The sequence below is a fragment of the Mus musculus genome, chromosome 4 (genome assembly GCF_000001635.26).
Source record: "Mus musculus strain C57BL/6J chromosome 4, GRCm38.p6 C57BL/6J".
NCBI classification, from domain to species: Eukaryota; Metazoa; Chordata; class Mammalia; order Rodentia; family Muridae; genus Mus; species Mus musculus.
Window position 1 is genome coordinate 152,429,908 of NC_000070.6, and position 21,907 is coordinate 152,451,814.

The 21,907-nt window shown below is 53.2% G+C and overlaps 1 protein-coding gene across 13 annotated transcripts in view; it reads right to left on the reverse strand.

Moving 5' to 3' along the window:
- The window catches only part of Kcnab2 (potassium voltage-gated channel, shaker-related subfamily, beta member 2), an 86,806-nt gene that overhangs the window by 39,164 nt on the left and 25,735 nt on the right, over positions 1-21,907 (reverse strand). For 7 of the 13 annotated variants that reach the window (NM_010598.4, NM_001355173.1, XM_030253266.1 and 4 more), the window contains 2 exons: positions 5,898-6,030; positions 4,875-4,916 (listed from right to left, as the gene is read on the reverse strand). In NM_010598.4, the coding sequence (NP_034728.2) occupies positions 4,875-4,916; positions 5,898-5,974 (119 nt within the window). In that variant the 5' untranslated portion in view covers positions 5,975-6,030. Of the gene's footprint in view, positions 1-4,874; positions 4,917-5,897; positions 6,031-18,770; positions 18,963-21,907 lie in introns of those variants that run through there. The other 6 variants (NM_001252654.2, XM_006538586.4, XM_006538584.4 and 3 more) reach the window with 5 other exon arrangements.

Consider the following 21,907-nt stretch of genomic DNA (forward strand, 5'->3'; position numbering starts at 1 on the left):
ACTAAATGGCAACACGTGTCCAGAGCCAGGAGACCAACCAGCCGGAAGCTTCAGGAGCAGAAACACAGGGAAGTGGTCACCAAACCCAGGGCGAGGCTAAGTAACTCATTGCACACTTGCACACACACACACACACACACACACACACACACACACACACACGCAGCATCCCTGGAGCACACATCTTGAGCAGTCATTTTGCTCAAGAACCGTCAGCAAACCGAGACCTGAATAGCAACCCTGGCTCCTGCAGGCATGGGCTTCCTAGACAGACTTCTCAGACAGCAAGAAACCTTGCGGACAGCATGGCCAGCCCAAGTCACGAATGCTGATTCTCAATCGAGGGTAACGCCAGCCAGCGAGGCATGAGCTAGATGGTGGGACAGGAAGACAGCCAGGCCAGGGCTGCACAGGGTGGGCGCAAGCAGGATCAATCAATTGCCGGAACAAAGGATGGTGGGAGCGGCCAGGTGGGAGCCCTCCCACCCGCCTCCACCCACTACAGTTACCTCAAGTACACCCCGGGTGGGATCTTTGAGGCTGTCTGCTTTGATAAATTGTGGATGGTCTAATTTCTGATCAGCCGGACGCGTTCCCAGACACCACCCCAGCTCTACGGTTTAAGTTCCCGGGGATGCCTGTGTCTAGACATCACCTGCAAGACAGTGACTGCTGCATCTACTCCTGCGTCCGTCCGTCCGACTCACCTGCTTCCCTGGGTGGCTGCTTGTTAAAAAGGCCACAGCCTGGTTAGGGAGCTAAGGAAGAGGCGCACACACGCAGTGGCGTTCTTCATTAGGGAGTGTCACTGGAGAACGTCAGAAGCAATTGGTGAATGAGAGAGCCCCACAGGGTCGGCGGCGTTGGAGGCTGCAAGTCCATTAGCGTCTATTAGGGAGTTTTCATCCTGTGGCAGAGGCTAAATTATTCACGAGTACCTTTCTCCTAAAAGCTCGGGAAGTGCAGTGCCACGCTACAGCCTGGCAATGCCGACGTCCTGGAGGATGGTTGGGGTGCGGCGAGAGGTGGGGGTCCTGCCCCCTCCCATGGTCTCCCCTTTGCTGCCTTTGTGTCAGAGGCCTGGGTCTTCTGAGCCACAGGTAGGAAAGAGCTGGCTGGGCTGTTCTTTATTTGAATGCCAGGCACACGGCTCACACGGCTTGTCCACCCCATTCCACGCTGTGTCTGCAGTGGACAGCGAGGGCACCTGTGGCATGTGGCCACTGCCACAGTGGAGAGGCACACAGAGATGTCCTTCCCCTCCATGCGGGTGCACACTATGTGGCTATATGTACAGATCGCAGCTGCCTATGCACGGAAGGTTCTAGAAATCTGTTTGGGCACACAATGCACTTGCCTCTGGTAGGCTTCCTTCACAGCACACCCTTGACCGAACTTCAGATAAAGCCTTTAGGTTGTTCACTGTGAGGCCCAGCATCAGGCTAAGGCAAAATGCTGAGGGTCCAGGGTTGTGACCGACCCCTGGGGAAACAAATGTTACCTTTGGATGACAAGAAAGTGTGGGTGGAACACTTGTCTCAGAAGACATGCCAGTGCCTGTGGGGTCTTGGGTACAGGCTGACCCACCTCTCAAACAAAAGAACAAATAGCAATTGCCAACTTGTGGGACAGGCAGTCAGTACCCTGAACACAACCCAAGGTACGTGAGCACTTGGAGAGGCCCCAGGACTGAGCTGGCATGCTCCCCCAAAAGGACAAACCTGTTGTGATGGTGTCTCCAAGGGGTTTTTTCTTAGAAGAGATGACGTGTGGTGGGTTTTGAGAGGTGAAGCCTTAGAATAAGTCTTTAGCCTATTGTGGACCAAGATGTAAGCTCTCAGCGATCCCGCCTTTGCTCTGCCCTAGCTATGGACTCTAATTGTCTGAAGCTCAAATTTAACATTTTCTTTTGTAAGTTGCCTTGGTCATGTTGTTTTATCACAGCAACAGAAAAGTAATCGAGACAGCTTGTTTCGGGTATATGGTTACAGTAACAAAAATCTGAATTGTTTACTGTGACAGCTTTTTTATCCTAGCTGTCAATGGTCCTGAGCCACACCAGCTGGGAGGGGGAACCACAAACCTCCTCAGTGCAAAACAGCTTTCCAGATGTTTTCCATGGCGTTACAGAAGTTCAGGGTTGGCTGTAGTATGCAGTCCTTTATGCCTCTCTGTACCTGGGACCCTCCACGTGTAATGGCTGATGCAGACTGCCAACGTTCCTGAGTTAAGAACGACGCCTGGAGCATTCCATTCTTAGGCACATGAGGCAAGTGGGAGGTCATTTATCCACCTTGGAGTGGGTGATGGCGTCATCCTGCGAGCTAAGGTCTCAGCCTGAAAACTGCAGCCCTGGCGCCCCCCACTCTGCTTCCATCCAGACGGGAGCAAGCAGCCTCATCCTCCTGCTGCCAAAATGGACACTGTTTCCACTGGCAGGCTTTCCTGCTGCGATGAACCTGATGCCCAAATCATATGACAAAATGGACTCCCCCGCCCCTTCCTTCTTGTCAGGCAACTGGTAAAGGCAAGGGTAAAAGCGACTAATCTGCTGAGGCTTTGGGTGCCCCCTACTGGTGGCACCCCCTACTAGTGGCGCCCCTAATGGTGGTGCCCCCTACTGGTGGTGCCAGGCACTTTCCTGTGCTAGGGAGGACTCTTGCTTGCTCTGGACATAGGAACCTGAGTAGTAATGCCAATCAGGGTCTGCTGTAGTCCAGCTGTAGGCCGGAGGAAACTGGGCACAGCTCTTCTTTTTCCTCTGGCACTTCCTCCATGGAAGAATGTGCCAGGGGCAGGCAAGCCCTGCTAGAGGACCAGGATGGAGAGCACGTGAACCCATCTGCAGTACAGAGACAAAATAGGTCCCCCGCATAGCCAGGAGATCCCACAGACACAAGCAGGAAAGAAATGTCAATCTCCAGATGATGCCAGGTTTGGGGCTGTGTGTCATACAAGGGATTTTCTTCCCTTATTGATCCAAGAGTCGTTCAACTGGTAACCACTTCTGCCTTCAAAGGGACAGTGTTAAGTAATGCCAGGAGCTCTGTGATGGCCATGCTTAGCACCACGTTGGTGTGGATGCTTCTAGTGACTGGCACCTTGTCTATTCAATGAATGAAGAGCCAGTCCTTTGAGATCACTACCAGATGTCTGACCTAACTGCTTTGTGAAACTTCTACTGGAGATCCAAAGTGCATGATGGACCCACGGTCTCTTTGTCCGAGGGCCAAGGACAGGACAGATGGGCTGTCTGTGGTCGGCTGGTCCGAGGGTCAGCTAACGCCAGGGGAAGCTCACTGCAGGCTTAGGTACACCTGCGCTTTACCGGGTACCTTTTCAGCCTGCTGCTCTGTCCTTCCTTGCCCACAGGCTCTCTTGAGGATGGGGTTCAAGTGCGAGTTTGGTTTTATTACTCAGTTTCGACCAGAAAAAAAAAACAGTATGCATTCCTCATATGCCACACAGATGGACACACGCGTGTTTGCAAGCTCCAGCTCAGGTAGAAGTTTGTATCCCATCAACACTGCGGTCAAGCCAGAGCCTCACCTCTCAGACTCCCCTGTGAGGAACGAGGCCTCAGAGACAGTGGCAAAAGTCAGCCTGCGAACCCAGGCGCGGCCATGATCTTGAGGCCACGAGAAGAACACAGCTCTGCAAAGGTCCAGTGCTGACCCCGCACATTAGAACACAGCACCGCCTCTAGGCTGTGCTCGACAGATCTAGACGGCGACCTCTATCCTCACGGGTTAGATGCTGCAGCAGGCACAGCCATGTTGCTAAGGGTGTGGGGATGGCCATCACAGCCCAGAGGCAGGCTAAGCCAGCTAGCCTGCAGCTCTGACATCTTACTTCTTGGGCCCGGAAGTGTTTCTGGATGTGTCCTTTCCTTTGTGGACAGACGAGTGTGAGCTAGTCTAGAGGGAGGGGCAGCCTGGGCTGAGGAGAGCCTGGGCTTCTTGATGCCACACCTCCGCATGGCTTCCAATACACCTGCCTGAGAGCTACCCCTCCCCACCTTGACCCAAACCACACAGGCACTGCATACACCGTATGAAGGCATGAGCTTCAAAGCACCACCCGAAGGCCCCACAGGTTGTAAGCCCGTCTTCACCCAAATCTGCAGGTGACAGAAAGGACCAATCGGCCCAGCACAGACCCTTCCCTCTGGTAATGGAACCACAGTCCCACGGCCACAAGAGAGCCCACATACTGAAACTTTTCCTGTTTTCTCTTATAACCTTGTGGTGGTGAAGGTGAAACTCACAGCCTTGAGCACACTAGGCAAGTGCTCTACCACTGAGCCCCAGGCCGAGCTGGGGAGCGAACGAGTGAGGTTCTAATGGGTAGATTTGGCTAAGAGCTGAACACATATCTTAAGCCCATTTGGTCAAATCAAGGCAGACTTCAGCAGATGGACACACGTCATTAGGCCGACCGCACACCTTCACCAGGCATTGCACAGGCTCTGTGGTTAGCACTGAGAGACATGGGTAGAGTCTGTGACTGGAGACTGTACCAGCCTGCATCCCGCCCTGCTCGGGATGGGCACAGCCCTCCCCACTATTCCTTGCCCTTTGGTGTTCTGGATTGGGAGAAGGAGGAGGAGGAGCAGGAGCAGGAGGAGGAGGAAGAGAAAGAGGAACAGAAGGAGGAGCAGCAGGAGGAGGAAGAGGAGGAAGAGCAGGAGGAAGAGGAGAAAGAGGAGGAGGAGGAGAGAGAAGAGGAGCAGGAGGAGTGAGGAGGAGGAAGAGGAGGAGGAGGAGCAGGAGAAGAAAGAGGAGGAACAAGAGGAAGAGGAGGGGGAGGAGGAAGGGGAGGAGGAGGGGGGGAGGAGGAGGAGGAGGAGGAAGAGGAGGAAGAGGACTTATTACCTGTAAAACTGGAGCTGTCTTTTGGGACTCCCATAACGAGTACTTCGGATAGCAATGGAGGAAAGAGAGGGGGGAAGAAGAGGAGAAAAGACAGTATGCAATTGGCATCAGCCACAGGCAGGTGCAAGCTCAGAATCCATCACTGATATCCCGCAGCCCCCACCCACCACGCTTCTCCATCCCCAGCTCCAGGCTAAGCTGACTAAGCTCTAGCCGATGTACAACCAAATGCTCTGCAGCAGCGCCACCCAGTGGCCAGTGAAGCAGAGGTCTGAAGCCTGCCTGCATGCTCTGGTCCCGGCTAGGCTTCTTCCCCGCAGTAGACTCTGAGTGAGGGTCTGGGTTTTCTGTTTTTAAACCCCACCCCCAGCTCGCGTCTGGATTTTTAATAAGCCTTAGATCATGGTTTACAACATGCTTGAGAACAGCCGCTAAAACACACCCTGACAGGAGAGCCTGAGACTCCGGGGTCCTTCCCAGGACAGACACCTCTTTCCCCTGGTTTTCCGAAGACACTTGCAATAGTTCAGGGTCCACTCATTATCTACAAAGGCCCGAATTCCCAGAATATCTAGGCTGTTGGGGTTCTATCCGGCCGTCATCTTTCACGATGGTGATGTTACTTTGGGCTTCCTTTGCCGGCTCTGCAGCCAGTGGCTCACCAGCGCCCCCTACAGGAGGCCTGTTGTTCAGAAAGGCTGGACCACACAAGGCGATCAAGATTGCCCTGTAAGTCTGGCTGTTGCTGGCCTTTGGAAAATGGGCAGGTGCCAGTCCCCAAATGCCTGTGAGCTCCTTAAGAGCGGCCTCCCAGAGGTCTCTGGGTGGGATACCAGAGACCACTGAGTAGTGATGTGCACAGCGAGAACATTGCTCTTGGGCCCTGCTGAGGGGCTCAGGTAGCCTCAGATGACATTGTGTACGTCACAACCCTGTTAAGCCCTCCATTGAGACCTTAGTCTTTCCCCAGGGGAAGGTGGCTGCCTCAGGGACTCCTCCTCAGAGGAGGCCTGGGTGACTTACCTGTAGATCATCCCGGGGGAGCCTGTCTGCCGCAGGGAGAGTCGAGCTGGGGACCCCGTGGTTGATTCCGGATACATGGGGCCGGCCACACTTATCCAGACAGATCAGCGTGCCTTTTCACAGAGGGGGAATCCTGAGAGAAGATGCAAAGGCAAGGGGTGCTGGTTAAAAAAAGAGACTGAGCAAGTTTGGGCTGTTTGAGTCACCCATCCTTCCTCAGACAGACTGACTGCCCCGTGGGCGCTAACGGGCCACTGAGGAAGATCCCATCTCTCCACTGCACACCCCAATGCCACTGCTCACATGAGGCAGAAGGGTCTGCGGACTTGTCTTCCCCTGATCTGTACACCTTGCTCCTGGTGTCACCACACAGCAGCTTCCCGTGTTGCCCTGTCGTTCAGGGGATTTTGTTTGATACCCTGAGTGACCCCTGGGATTCCCCCTCCTTGTGCAGGGTCCTCCCCGCACCCCCCGAGCATGGCTGGATCCAGTGTCTTAACTATGACCTAATGTGGCAAAGGAGATGGGGTGTCACTGAATGACATCGACTGTAATTTCTGTCCTGCCGGCTGACCCCTCCCTTTCCAGCTCTAACGATGTGGGTTGCTACGTGGAAGAGATCCGGGTTGTAGGAACTGAGGCCTTAGCCCAAAGGTCAATAGAGGCAACTTCTCTCAGATGACCCTGGGGGCTTGGAAGCTGACCCTTCACTAGTTGGGTCTTCCCATGAAGCCCTCCGCCCCAGGCCTGGCCAGTACTTGCATAGCAGCTCACAGGGCCCATAGCTGTGCTTAGCCAGGGCCTTCTGAACTCTTGGCCCACAGATACCCTGATAACATGCTGTCTGGAGCCACTAAGTTACTGGTCATTGCTATAGCAGCAGAGGGTGATGGTGGTGGGGATCTCTCCCTTCCCCCATTGGTCCTTCCATCTGTCCATCAAAGTCTCCCACCGCCTTGAGCAGAGTCACCAGCCTTTCGCCCGGAGCCCTGGTCTGTGTCCTAGCTGCTTCGGATCCTCTCAGCTCTGCTCTCCTGATCCCCTAGCAGGGTAGGCATCTGCTTCTAAAGGCACCTTGTAAAGTGGCTCCCTTTTCCCTCCCCTGGCACTGCCTCCTGGCCTATGCTCTGCCTGTTGGCTCTCCTCGGACCCCTTCATCCACACACACGGCCACCTTCTCCTCTTAACCGGCCACACTCACACCCCTCACAGCCTCCAGAGTCTTAACATTGCCAACCCCTTTCACCCAGCTGACCCCTTCAGATCCCCGGGCAGTTCCAGACCTGTCTGCCTGCGGGTCTGGCTGTTACAGATTCTCTGTGTTCAAGTTCCAGAAAGTCTGTTTTTTGGCGCACGCCTTTAATCCCAGCACTGGGGAGGCAGAGGCAGGTGGATTTCTGAATTCGAGGCCAGCCTGGTCTACAAAGTGAGTTCCAGGACAGCCAGGGCTATACAGAGAAACCCTGTCTCAAAAAACAAAACAAAAAAAAAAAAAAAGAAAAGAAAAGAAAAAAATATTCGCAGAGCCCCACTTTCATGGGCAAAGGGGTTTGGGATTGGCGGTGACCCCCTGAAATTGGAGGGTGATGTTTAGCTAGACAGCCATTTTGCCAATGTTTCCTTTTTCTTAGAATCAAAATTTCCTTTGACCACTGGCCGACCCTGGCCAGCACTGCCTGGTGGAGGTCCTGATGCGGTCTCCTCTGGGTTACAGGCGTGAACACCTGCATGGGTGCCTGTTGGAAATGGGACAGATGCCAAGAGCAGTGTGGAGCCATCGTGAGTGGCGAGGTTGATGAGGGATGCTAGGGATTTGACCTCAACATTGCAGTATCCGGTGCATGGCTTACACTGAGGTCTCTTGGTCCACTATGCAAAAGCTGTTGACCTGTGATCACGTGATCCTGACGTCTCCCTGAAGTCCCCCAGTGTCCACTTTCCCCACCAATCACCGTCCTCATTTGTGTGTGTGTGTGCACATGTGTGTGCACAAGTGTGAATGCACATGGAGGCCAGAGGTGTCCTCTGCAATCAGGTCTCTGTCACACTTTTTTGAGACCGAGGCTCTCACTGAACCTGGAGTTACTGACTGGGCCACACTGGCTGGCCAGCGCACCCCAGAACTCTCTGTTTCTCCAGGACTGAAATTATAGGTATGCACTGCTGCTCCTAGTTTCTCTTTAATTCCTTTTAAAGAAAGGGTCTCATGATGTCACCCTGGCTGACACTGGTCTTGAACTCACAGACCCACCTCCCTCTGCCTCTGCCTCAGCCTCCCAAAGGCTGCAATTAAACACATGTTCCACCACGCTTGGTCACACGCATGCACCACCACACTTGGTCACATGCATGCACCACCACACTTGGTCACACACATGCACCACCATGCTTGGTCTTGCACCCGGCCCTTTATGTGCATCTGGGGATCAAATTTTTGTCCCTGGGTAGCAGACACTTTACCAAATGAGCCATCCCCTCAGCCCTCATCTTTGTCTTTTACAACGCGATTCCTTCAGGTCACTGGTGCTCTGAGGCACCAGCCATTGCCCAGTTCTATGCAGGAATCTGCTCACAGGTCCTAGAGGGAGATGTGGCTGCAGGACCCCACGGACACTGCACTTTTGGGTGGCAAGCTGGCAGGAGTTCGACCTGTGCAGTGTTTCTCCTTGGAGAGTGGCTGGTCACCTGGCACTGGGGACCTCAAGGACAGTCTCTCCTTTAAAATTTATCACTGCTCACACCCTTTCTCTCTCTCTCTCTGGTGACTCGGGCACATAAAGTCCTACCTTCTCACTGAAGTTGTTATAAAGTTGGACACCATGACTTCCCTCGTGAAGAAAACACTGGCCTAGCCTTACTGCAGGCAGGCTCTGGAGGCTGCCTGTGTGAGCCGTACGTAAGGGCGTCACTCTGAAACAGTGTCTGGCTGAGGAAGGGACAGAGGGAGGAGACCACTGCCAACATACTGAGTGCTGCCAAGGGCCAGGCACAGGCTTGCTGGGAGCCCAGAGGTCACCATGAGCCATCCTAGGGTGATATATAAATAAAAGTGCCAGTCCCACAGCCACGGGGGGAGGATGGGAGACAGGGGTCTTCACTCAGATTGCAGAGAGGACTTAGCCCCTCCACACACTGTTCTAGCTCTGGCTTTTGCTGAGACCACCAGCAGCAGTGGAGCTACGGCCGCAGGGATGATTAATGACAGGATTACAGAATGACAAGCAGTGTACCTTGAGAGGGGGTTCGAGGGACGGAATGAATGAGAGTCTCTGATTCTTTGATGTGGGTGGGGCCGAGAACCGGCACTTCCGATATTCTTGGGTATCACTAATGCTCTGGTGCAGGGACCTCAATTTGGGAAGCCACTGGGCAGGACATCAGTTCCTGACCTCCAGCTGGAGCTGGAGGGCCAAATCCAGCCTGCTGACAACTGTTGTCAATAAAGTTTTATTGAATCATTTCCTATTCGGTTTGCTGCGGGATGGGCTGCTCTGCAGGATGGGAGTGTAGCAACAGAGACAAAGAGAGGTGAGAATGTTCTCTGGCCTGTCACTTAAGTATGCTATGCATGTTTCAGGCTACAGCCTGCACTCAGGGGACAACGTCCTGGCTCCTTTCCAGAGGGTCCTTCCAGCTCTGCCCCATAGCTTCCTATCCAACCACCAAGGAAACATGTCTCCAGGAGCCTACTCCTCCAGGCCAGCACTGGCAGCCTCTGCACTCATGGCATCTGCCTTCTCTCCTGGGGCTCCTGGGAGGTTTGGCTGTGAGCCACCAGCTTCAGAGTCTTGTTAGCCCAGGCTGGCTTCAGAGTCTCGTTAGCCCAGGCTGACTTTAAATTTCTGACCCTCCTGCTTCCACCTCCCAATGTTACAGGTGCGTGGCACCATGGCGCTGGGTCAAACTCAGGGTCGTGTGCTGTGCATGCCTTCTGAGCTTTCTGCCAACTGAGCAACATCTTAGCCTGACATGGATTACGATTCTACCCACCGGGGAAAGAACGTCAAAGCAGAGTTCTCTCTGAGACAAGAGAGTGCTCTGCCTTCAGGAACATTCCCGAGGAGGATCTCACGGACAGACTCCAGTTCTTGCCTCCCTGTGAAAGCCACTCTTGCTGAAGTCTGATGCTGTCTTACAGCAATGCAGCCCTCATCCCCTTGGCTGAAGGGGGATGCTCATAGGCTCTTCTCTGTCCCGTGGCTGTGTAGTTCCTGTCTCTAGGCTGCCTGTGTGGACCTCGCCGACCTCCCTCAGAGGTCCTCTGGGAGCTGCTCAGGTTCTGCTTTGCTTTCTCTGAACCCTGTTCCTGTCCTGGGACCAGATGTTCCTGTCTCCACCCTGCAGCCGGGTCTATGACCCCCTTTATGCACCTACTGAGATTTCCTGGGATCTCCATGAGAAAGTGACACATTGTTTCAGCCTCACATGTCAGATCCTGAGCTCTCAGCAGTCCCACCTGCGGCCCTGTCTTTTGCAAGGCCAGAGGTCCAGCTAGTCTTTCAGGTGCTTAGTCCAAATTCCCGGGGGTCTTTTGACTCATTCCATCCCCAGCCCCACCCACTGCTGGGTGCCTCCCTGTTCTACAGGCTTTACAACAGTTTCCTAATTGGTCACCAGAGGCCATCTTTATCCCATCAGCAGCCTCTTCTACAGGGAGCCAGGGGCTTCTCCTGGGCCATGGCTCCAGTCTGCCACTACTGTGGTCACATCTCTCCTGAAGCTTCGGTTCTATCTAGAGCAAAAACCAGATACCAGCTGACACTTCCCAGTGGCCTGCCTGCTCTGGGGGACTAACCTCACCCAGCAGGTGGCCCCCATTTTGTACAGCAACCCAGGCAATTCACCCAACGGTGGATCCCTGACCTTTGACTCCAGAGGTGTACCAAGTACCCCGCCTTGTCTCTATGCCAGCCTCACTCTGGCTGTCCCTGCACACCTTGTACTAAACGCCAACCCTCTCCCCACGTTCACTCGTCACTTGGACCTTTCCTGTGTGACTTTCTCCCCAGAACCTGTCACTACTGACCCTCCTAAAGGTCACCCCACTTTTCTCTTTCCACAAGAGCTCTGCTGGTTCTGTGTGTCCTGTGTTCCTGCAGTGCCTGGCACTTGATAGACAATTGTTATTGAATGAACAAAAGACTGTAACTCAGCCCACTGGAAAGGGTGGGAGCTGGGCAGCCCGTGCCACTGAAGGTGGCTGTGGGCTGTGACCTTGACAGGGTTGGGACTCTGTTTGAGGTTCAGTGGTAGCTTTCTCTGGCGTGCAATCTCTGCTTTGCCCAGCAGGGACGCTCATAGCACCTAAAGGTGTCGGAAGGGAATTAACTACAATCCTGGGAGAGGGGAGTTCAGGTCGTAGGGACACCAAGAAGTGTTGGTTTGGAGATCAAGGTCCCTCGGAACCAGTAGTGCCCCGACTCCGGACCCACAGCTATCTCAGGATTGGCCACTAGGCAGGTGCATCGGTCTTCAGAGCGCATGAGAAATTTGTCTTTTAAAAATCCTGGGGGTTGGTGAGATGGCTCAGTGGGTAAGGGCACCCGACTGCTCTTCCGAAGGTCCGAAGTTCAAATCCCAGCAACCACATGGTGGCTCACAACCACCCGTAATGAGATCTGATGCCCTCTTCTGGTGTATCTGAAGACAACTACAGTGTACTTACATATAATAAATAAATAAATCTTAAAAAAACAAAAAACAAAAAAAAAAAAAAAACAAAACAAAAAAAAAATCCTGTAGATCTGCAGCCCAGCTCACCACCTCTGCCACTTCTCTGGGAAAGAAGGGGCTTGGTGGGATTTCCCACAGCCCCTGCTCTGCCTTCAGGTTGCAAGAATTGCGGGCAGAGCCCCCCTCTCGGCTCTGTAGCTGTCGCTGTCCAATCAGGAGCAACTGCACCTGCTGAGCAGCCAATCCCGATGTGGACAACATCTAATTAACCCCGGGAGCGGCCAATCCCGATGTAGCCAGCATCTAATGAGGCCGCAACTATTGGGTAGGCTGGTGCTGGGTTCAGCAGGTACCACACCACAGAAGGAGGCAGACAGTGCTGAGCTGAGTGGACCTCAAGAACTTTACAACCCTCTCCAGGCAAAGCTGGCTGGATACCGCAGGTCCCTGATGCCCTCTGCAGATAGGAGATAGGTTGGGTGCACTTACGTTCATGATCCCCCTCCACCAACCTGAGGACAGGCAGAGGCAGGACATTCGCCATAGTCTGGAGGCTGGCTTCAGACGCTCACCTACACCAGCCAGTACTGAGAGGGCTACCAAGGGATCTGGCTGAAGGTCAAAGTCTGGGTCCCATGAGTTTACTCATAGCTGCTCTTACTGCCCCCCCCCCCCAATCTGTGTGTGACCTTGGGTAACTTTTTGAGGACTCTGAAGCTGGGAGCTTTACCAAAGCCGATCCAAATGTCCTTACAGAAGCAAAGAGATGTGAAAATGTTATGAGGACAGAAGACAAAGAGATAAACCCTAGCTTTAAAAGCAGCCTGCACAAGAAGGGGAGGCTGATGGCAGATGACAGAGAGGGGTCAGGAGGCACCATTCAAGTCCCTGCCTTTTTCTCCCCCAAATTATGTTGATAACTTTCAAACTTAAAAAAAAAAATCAGAACAGCAACCAACACCCAAGTCTTCCTCCTGGGCAGCAAGGGCTACCCTGCTTCCTCTCCAGTCCCCTCCTCTCCGTGTGACATATTCACACACACGATGCACGTACATGCAGACCTTTCAAGGCTATCTGAAAAAGCTCAGGCCGTCTCCCATTATCCCCGTTTCACAGAGCCACTGAATCAAGACGAATCTAAGAAAACAAAACAGCACTCGCAGCACTCGCTACGCAGGCAGCCTCTGTCCAAATTCCCGTTTTCCCCAAGTTCTTGTTTAGATGTTGAAAAACCAGGATCCAGTTGAGGATCTTATATGGCATTAGCTATTTCTCTCTGGTTTCTTCCAATCTAGAAACAACTCACCAGAGTTTTCATGTGTGTGTGTATGTGTGTTTCTTCCAATCTAGAAACAACTCACCAGAGTTTGTGTGTGTTTGTGTGTGTGTGTGTGCTCACAAGTGTGCACTGTGTGTGGGTGCCTGCATCCACTTGTGCAGGTGTGGAGTCAGGTCAATACCAGGTGTGTTCCTCTACCTCTGTGTGTGTGAATGCATGTTTATGAGTGTGCACGTGTGTGTGTGTTGCTGGGGTGGAATCTAGGCTCATGTGCATGCTTTGCACATGCTCCACCACTGAGCTCTACCCTTGGCCTAACCCTGGGCAGTTTTCTCTCTTTCCAGCATTCCAGTCGCCTGTCTTGCTGACCACCCCCCAGTTTTGTGTTTTGTCTGACACTGCTTAACTACCATTCCTTCTTTGTAGCAGACTTCCTCTTTTTCACATATCCCACTAGGAATCAGTTACTCTGCCCACTGTGGGCGACGCTAGCCCTAGGCAGCATCCACTGGGGCTCATTTTTGCTCCATCACTATCGGGAACTGTGGGAGAATTGCTTGAGGACCTGGGTCCTCTGCAACTTCTCGGGACAGAGTTTTCTCAGCCACCATTTTCTAGAAAGGCCAAATATGTCACCATCTGTATTCTGAGTGCAGGACTGGAAGCTGTGTTCAGATGAAGGATGGCGTGAAAATGGATGCCTGGGCCTTGAGGCTAGCAAGACCTCCTGTGGTCTGACTGAAGGCCCGTAGTTCAATACTCTGGGTCCCGGGGCAAGCTTGGGATCAGCTGGGAGACTTGAGTTTGAAATTTTTCTGGGCAAGCTGGATCTGCAGCATGACCTTAGGTAAAGATACACACACACACAGATACACACAGACACACACAGTCAGAGACACACATAGATACAGACACAATCAGAGACACACATAGACACACACACACACAGACAGAGATACACACAGACACAAATACACACACAGATACAGATATACACAGTCAGAGACACACACAGACACAGACACACACAATCAGAGACACACATAGACACAGACACACAGACACACACAGACAGAGATACACACAGACACAGATACACACACAGATACAGATACACACAGACACACACAGACGAGATACACATAGACACACATAGACAGAGATACACACAGACACAGACACACACACAGACACAGATACACACAGACACACACAGTCAGAGACACACATAGACACAGACACACACAGACAGAGATACAGATACACACAGACACACACAGACGAGATACACATAGACACACATAGACAGAGATACACACAGACATAGACACACACAGAGACACAGATACACACAGACACACACAGACAGAGATACACATAGACACAGACACACACACAGACACACACAGATACACACAGACACACACAGACAGAGATACACATAGACACACAGACACAGATACACACAGACAGAGATACACATAGACACACACACAGATACACACAGACAGACACACACACAGACACAGATACACACAGACACACAGACAGAGATACACATAGACACAGACACAGACACACACACACACAGATACACACAGACAGAGATACACATAGACACAGACACACACAGACATGCAAGCCCTGGGTCACAGTAGACCAAGGAGCCTGTTGGCTCTGTACCTTAGTTTTTTGTGTATAGAATGGGAGTCTGGACTCTATGACCTTAAATTCTCTATTAAAGCTTATGATAAAGAGTCTATTATTCTGGGGGTTAGTGCACCCCAGGATGTGAAAACAAACAGCTGTTGAAGAACTCTGTTTTGAGCCCTTAATCTCGGGGAGATTAAAGATGGGAATCCAAGCCCACTGAGAGCTGCCCAGGGCTCCTTGTCTAGATGGGAAGAAGCTAGGGACTGCATGGGCAGCTTAAGGTAGGAAGCCACAAGAGGCGAATTCCGGGCATGTGTGTATCTGGGAGTTGAGGTCAGAGATGCACAGGGATAGCAGGCGATTTTTCCTGTTTGGCTGGGGGACACAAGCCTGGACACCCAGATGTCCTGCCTGGCACAGGAGGAGGGGACGAGGCTGAGTGACTGAGCTGAATCTCTCCTGTCTCTCAGGGTCCCTCTCCCCTGAGTGATGTGGCTGTCGGCCACGGGTGCTTGTCACCTTCCCTCTGGTGCGGTCACCTTCCCTCTGGTGCAGCCATGTGACTAGCTCCAGCTAAAGAGGTTGCAGCCACGGCCAAAGGAGACTTGTCTTTGAAACCTTGCTGTTGCCATGGAGAACTGACCCTGACACCTTGCTGTGCCTGAGACACCTTGCTACAGGTGTAAGGGCGCTGGCCTCAAGTGGGTCACACCCTTCCTCCGAAGGCATACTGGACACACGCTCCCATGGCCTGCCGCGGGATCCCTGCACGGCAGGAACATGTCGCTTTGGGTAGAATCCTCGGTCCCGAAGTCAGTGCAATGGGAAGATAAATGAGCTCATGGTACCTTGGGGAGGCTTGCGTGTTGTGAGCGTCACAGGACCTGGCTGTGCCTGGCGTGTTTCTTAAATAGCTGCCAGCCGCAGCTCCTCCCTGGTCACAGGGCTTACATGGCCACTGAACCTGCTCACATCTCGTGTTCCCGCCGTCAGCCAGGCCATGCTTCCCATCTTCCTCATTGCCAATTGTTTTTGGCTGGAGTTCTTCCTTTCTGCTTTCTCAGAAAGAGGCTTCCTTCCTTTCTCTCTCTCTCTCTCTCTCTCTCTCTCTCTCTCTCTCTGTCTCTCTTTCTCTCTGTCTCTTTCTTTCTTTCTTTTTTGAGACAGGCTTTCTCTTTGTATCCTTGGCTGTCCTGGAACTCACTAAGAAGACTAGGCTGGCCTTGAACTCACAAAGGTTTGTCTGCTCCCGCCCCCTAAGTGCTGGGATTAAAGGCATGCACCGCCACACCCAGCTGAGGCTAGTCTTTTTGTAATCACCACTAGCCATGCTCAGAGAGGCCATGCTGCTCACAAAGTCTTGATGGTGTGCGTAGTCTTAGGTCCTCTGTGGCTTCATCTAGATTCTGAATCCTCCCAAGAATTCAAAGGCTGCTCCCCGAGCCCTTTGGACTGCTGCCAGTACATGCTGTCTACTATCACCTGTCAAAGACCCACAGCATGAACGAGCCCAGCCCTGGTACCTGTACCACATGGGGAAGAGACTTGAAGGTATGGCTATCAGACGAGAATGTGGGAGACCGCCTTGAAAACCTGCTTCCGCAACAACATCACGTCCACACTGACCTCTGTCCTCGTATCCCCCAGGGCAGGAGAGTGTCCACTCCATCAAAGCAGGCACCTGTGTGTAGCCTAGAACCTGAACAGCCCTGTGTGTATGGCCGTACTCAATGCACATGGCCTGAAGGGACAGCAGGGAGGAGGCTGGTGCCCGCTGAGTGTGCCACAGTCCGGGCCTTTCAGAAAGCCTAGCCTGAAGGAAGGCCTCACACTTTTGCTCACTAAGCTGATGTAATTTTGCTTATCCTGACTCTAATGTTGGGAGGCTCATCAGAGCGCTAACATGCCTCTTGGGACGGTTGCCTAGCCAATCTGGCAGGCAGGGCCAGGGCCTCCCTCTAGGCTGGGTGCTGACGAGGCGCCTCATGAAGAGACAGGAAGAGGTGTAACCGCTGGAAACCACACACCATGCTTGTGCGACACACCCTTCCTCTCTGCTGAGAAAGGGGCTCTGAGAGGAGCCCACTCCTCTCCCTTGGGCCAGAGAGAGCAGTCTCCCCAAGGCTGGGCTCCCCTGCGAGTCACTTATGCCTGCGGGGAGCAGGCAGAGGGCCTGGATGCTTGTAGGGCCTAGGCTGGGATCTGGCGCCAGCAGAGCCCAGCTCCCCACGGGCACCATCTGGATCCTGTTGAGATGAGGTGTAGGTGTGAGGAGAACCACAGTCACACAAGCAGGGGGTGGGGGTGAGGATGGGGCAGGGTCTTGGCCAGGACCTCATGTGTTGGTAGTCATAGGCGGATTTCAACAGGGTGCCTTCCTCAATCGCTCTCCATCTTAGTTTTGGAGACAGAGTGTCTCTGAACCTAGAGCTCACTGATCTATCTAGACTGGCCGGCCAACAAGCCACAAGAGTCCTTCTGTCCTGTGCCGGGACTACGAGCACAGATAGTCATGTTCAACTTTTGACATGGGCGCTGGGGATCGAACTCAGATTCTCAAGCTTGCATGGTAAACCCTTCACCAACTGAGCCATCTCCCATCACAAAGATAGCCCAGAAATCCTGAGGCCTTGGAGGAGCAGGGCAGAGGAAGGAGGGAGGGTGGGAGGCTGGTAGAGGAACCTGACAATCTGACACAAGCAGTGGAATATTACATGACACAGATGAGGACTCGCTGTCCTTAAGGGAGATCGTGGTCTAAGGACTTTACCTTAACCTTCTCAATGCTACATCTCACCCCCCCCCTTCTCACCATGCAGAACACAAACCAGCTCCATGAAGACAACTCACCACTAAGCAACTGTTACAATTAAAAAAGAAATTACAGCTAACAAGGATCCCACCTCTGTACAACACAATGTTACAATGTCCACACTCCTTTTCTTGTATGACAGACACCTGACAACTCACAGCCACACATCTTACACCTACAGCCTGAGCTTCCCTGTGCACAGGGACAGCTTATGTTTGCTGGGTCAGCAGCTGGGGACCCCGAGTCACGCCAGACTCCCACTCCTAGAAGGAGATTTAGATCCTGGGCTCGGGCGGGGCTCAGCATTCTCAACCTGCAAGACACCACCCTGTGGTTGTAGCATCACCCATGTCTGGTGAGTCTGGGAGGACTCCTCCTGTCCCTACCCATCATCCCAGCATCTTTCTCAGAACTCAGGCAAGTCCCACGTAGAGTCGGGGTTGTGGATTAAGGTGCAGGGACCTCCTGACCACAGCCCTCTAGTCCCCCCCCCCCCGCCCTACCCCTGTTCCATCACACCTCTTGACAACTACAGTAGATGCTATGTAGTGCTCAGGGGAGGAGACCCCGCACCCCACCCCCTCACCCCCAGTGCTGATGGCTCTTAGCAAGCCTCGGGATCCTGGCCCGGTGCTCTTGGCTGTGGCGGCAACACTCTGCGTACTCAGGCGGAAGTCCCTCCTCTCTCTTCCGTCCTCCCTTCAATGCACACAAGGCACTGGGATGTCTTGCAAATACTGGGAAGCCTACAGCTTTGTCCTCACCCTTCCCCTACTGTGGCTACCTCCTGTACCTTTACTCTGCAGTGTGTCCACTCGCATGCTGTGTCGGGGGCTCCCTCTCAACGCTGACCTTTCCCCTGGCATGGTGACACCCGCCTTGCATGGGGCTGTAGGGAAGGGGAGAACTCTGTAGTTTCCCACCCTGGCTTTCTACTCAGCCTGCAGAAGGGCAGGCGGAGCCAGGAAGGATAGGAACTCTAACGTTCCTTGTCAAGGCAGAAGGCCTCACTCCTCCTAGAGACTAGGAGAGAGCAGACAGCAGGCTTCTCCAGGAGTCACTCATGCTCAGCAGCTGGCACTTACACCCACTTCTGGGAAGGAACAGAGGCACCCTGCAGAGCCCCTGATCTCCTAGTGGCTCCCCCTTTCCACCCCAGGGATGAAAGCAGAGATCCGTGGGGAGCTGTGTCAGTCAGGCCTCACCACCGTGCCTCCAACTGTCTGAGCGACGGTGGCGGCTGCGCCTTACGTGTACTTGGTTGCTGTGGGTCCTGGAAGGTTGGACAGGAAGCGGCACAAGAACACAAGGAACCTAGGGTGGGGCAGCAGGGTACTTGTGCAAGAGCTAACCCTGGGTATTCAGGAGCTCCAAGCTTGCCCAGGGAGCCGGCACAGCCCTGTACCAGAAAAGGAAACCTGCCCTGGAAAGCCCATGCCCAAAGCACCCTGGGTACCTGCTGTGGACCGGGACCTGCAGAAGAGACACGTTCCGCATGTTGGGTGGATGGCTGAGTCACTGTCTGCTGAACTGCATGCCTCCAAGGACCACGGGCCCAACAGGAAGTTGGTGCAGCAAGCGCCAGGGCCCCATGTGCAGCAACTGCACACTCAGAGACTAACAAACCAGGGCCCCTAAGGCACACCAGGGCGTGGTCTCTGGTGGGAGGGCCCAGCCCCTCTGGGTACGTGGACGGTGTAGTTGCCTAGGGGACAGGAGTTTGGGGGAAGAGGGAGTCACAGTAGGATAGAAGAGGCATCCTTTGTGTTTCTGCTTCCTGTGCACAGTGTTTTTCTCCCAGAAGGAGGGATGGACACTCTATCACTTGGAACTCTTTTTCAAGGTGGGAAGGGACCAGCTTCTAGTGAGTCCTGGTGATGTTTAAGGGAGTTTTTTTTTTTTTTTTGTTTTTGTTTTTCGAGACAGGGTTTCTCTGTATAGCCCTGGCTGTCCTGAAACTCACTTTGTAGACCAGGCTGGCCTCGAACTCAGAAATCTGCCTGCCTCTGCCTCCCGAGTGCTGGGATCAAAGGTGTGCGCCACCACGCCCGGCTTAAGGGAGCTTCTTATTGGAGCCAGCATTGTACGAAGCCCCATTTGGCTGTCACCTATCAGTCCTTCCCCACAGCCCTGGGACAGGTTCTGCTAACCACCTTCCTCTCTACCCTGGAGGCTCGTGCACATGGCTGGGATCTAACCCAGGTCTGGCTGACTTCAAGCTGTGTTCTGAGGTTTCTGCCTGTCCTACAAAGAACCAGGTGACTTGGCAGGTGTAGACAAGGGTGTCCCAGGGAGACTGGGTCACAGGGGGAGCCTCGTGCTGTGGGAAGGTTTCCTGCTGCCCTGTAGTCTCTGCCACACCCTCAGGACAGCCGCGGAGTGGTAGAATTCCAGCTTAGCTCAACCAGGCTGCCCGCAACCTGGGGAAAGCCTGAGCTCTCTGACTGAAGGAAAGACAGGAATTGCCCAGAATATTCTGTCTCCCACTGCACATTCTGTCAGCCACCTGTACTGGACGAAATCTTCAGCCCCAGCCCTAACCTGTTCTTTCTATTCAGTTTCCAGAAGGGAGAGGGTCCTCATCTTCATCCCGAGTGCTAGGCTCTGCAGCCTCTGCGGCTCTCGTGCACCGGAAAAGGCGCTACTGAGCCCCCCCCCCCCCCCCCGGGAAGGAAAATATTTGGAGAGATGGATGGGGGAAGGAGAGAGAAAGGGGAAAAATCCTCTGAATGTTCTGCAAGAAAGCCAAATGCTGGGAAATGAACAAGCAGGAGAAGCAAGAAGAGAAAAATCAAGAGACACCATGACAGAGAGAGAGATGGAGGAAGAAGGAAAGGCTCCCCGTATGGAACTCAGCCTACTCCATGAGCCCCGACTCCTTGCGACATACTTTAGGCTCACAGACATTAAACAGCACTGAAGGCCACTCAGCAGACCAACGGAAAAGCAGGACAGGGCCCACGTCAGGCTTTGTCTTCCACACAGAGCACCTTTCCCTGCCCTGGAGCCCCACTTGGGCCTCTGGCTTTGGACAAGGGATCCTTAATCTGTGGTGCGTTCCTGTGCAGTGCTCCTCTCAATCCCAATACGGAAGACATCTGCAAACATGGGCTTTGACCAGGCCTATAACAACTCCGACGGCTAGTACCAGATCTCAGGGCCAACAGATGAAGTCAAATATCACAGGCAGACTCCCAAGTCCTACCAGCTGCTCCCGCCAAGGCAACCTCTGGCTTCCACTCCATTCCTGGCCCTTAAAAGTAAATCTCCGCCCGGCATGCTGGTGCATGCTTTTAATCCCGGCTCTCAGGAGGAAGAGGCAGGTGGATCTCTGGGAGTTCAAGACCAGCCTGGTCTAGGTAGTGAATTTCATCCATGTCTACACAGTGAGAGCCCATCTTAATAAAAAGTCAGTCTTGGTTCTGTAGCTATCTTGAGTGTCTTGTTAATTAAGTTGCTTTGGAGCAGAGGACATAGCTCAGATGGTAGAGTCCTTGCCTAGCATTCAGAAAGCCCTGGGTTGGATCCCCAGCATTGTATAAACTGGGCATGGTGGTGCACACCTTATATCCCAGCGTTCTGGTGGTAGAGGCAGGAGGATCAAGAATCCAAGGCCAGTCTGGGTTATACAGTGAGTTCCAGGCTAGCCTGGGCTACCTGAGACCCTGTTTTAAACAAGCAAGAAAGTTACTTTGGACCAGGAAGGTAGGTGACTGGAGGCAAAGTCAGAAGGTTAGAAGCATCCAACTTAAAATGCTGTCTATAGTAAAGAGACACCCAGAGAAGGGGTGAGGTGGGGCTGGTACCTGCTAAGGATACAGCTGACAAGGGACCAACACCCTCACAATATGGAAAATCCTTAAGCAATAACCTGGCCAGAAGACAGGCAAAGGCTTGAAGATACATTGTTCCAAAGATGCTAGGATGGGGATGGTAACATAGACAAGATGCTGAGTAACACCCACATGTCAGGAAATGCACAGCAAACCACAGGAACTACTACCTCAAGTCCACCAGGATGGCCACCGCCAGAAACCCAGAGAGTAACAGGCAAGCGAGACGCAAACCCCTGTTCACTGCTGGTGAGCGTACCACGTTTAGTCTCTGTAGAAAACAACCTAGAGGTCCCTCAGAAACATGTATGCATGCATGCATGCTTGCATGCGTGTACACCTGCACACGACCCTGCAAGTTCACTTCTGGGTCTGTCCTTTGGATAAGTGTCCCTCACTGGCACAGGTGTTGGTGGTGGTGTTAAGAACAGCATGGGACCTTTTGGAGGCAGAGCCTTGCCAGAGGGGGAGCCACTGAGGTTGGGCCTTAAGGCTGTATAGCTCGGCCTCACTTCCTGTTCACACTCTGCTTCCTGAGTGAGGCTGAGTGAGAACTGCCACACCCTACTCCTGACGCCATGCCTTGCAGCGACTTGTCCCCACCATGAGGAACTGTGTCCCCTTAGAACTGTGAGCCAAAGAAATCCCTTCTCCCTCAAACTGTTCTTGTCAGGGTATTTTATACAGCACGGGAAGGCAGCCTCCCCTCCCCCAGGATTGAAAGCAGCATCTTATGGAAGTATTTGTACATTCGTGTTCA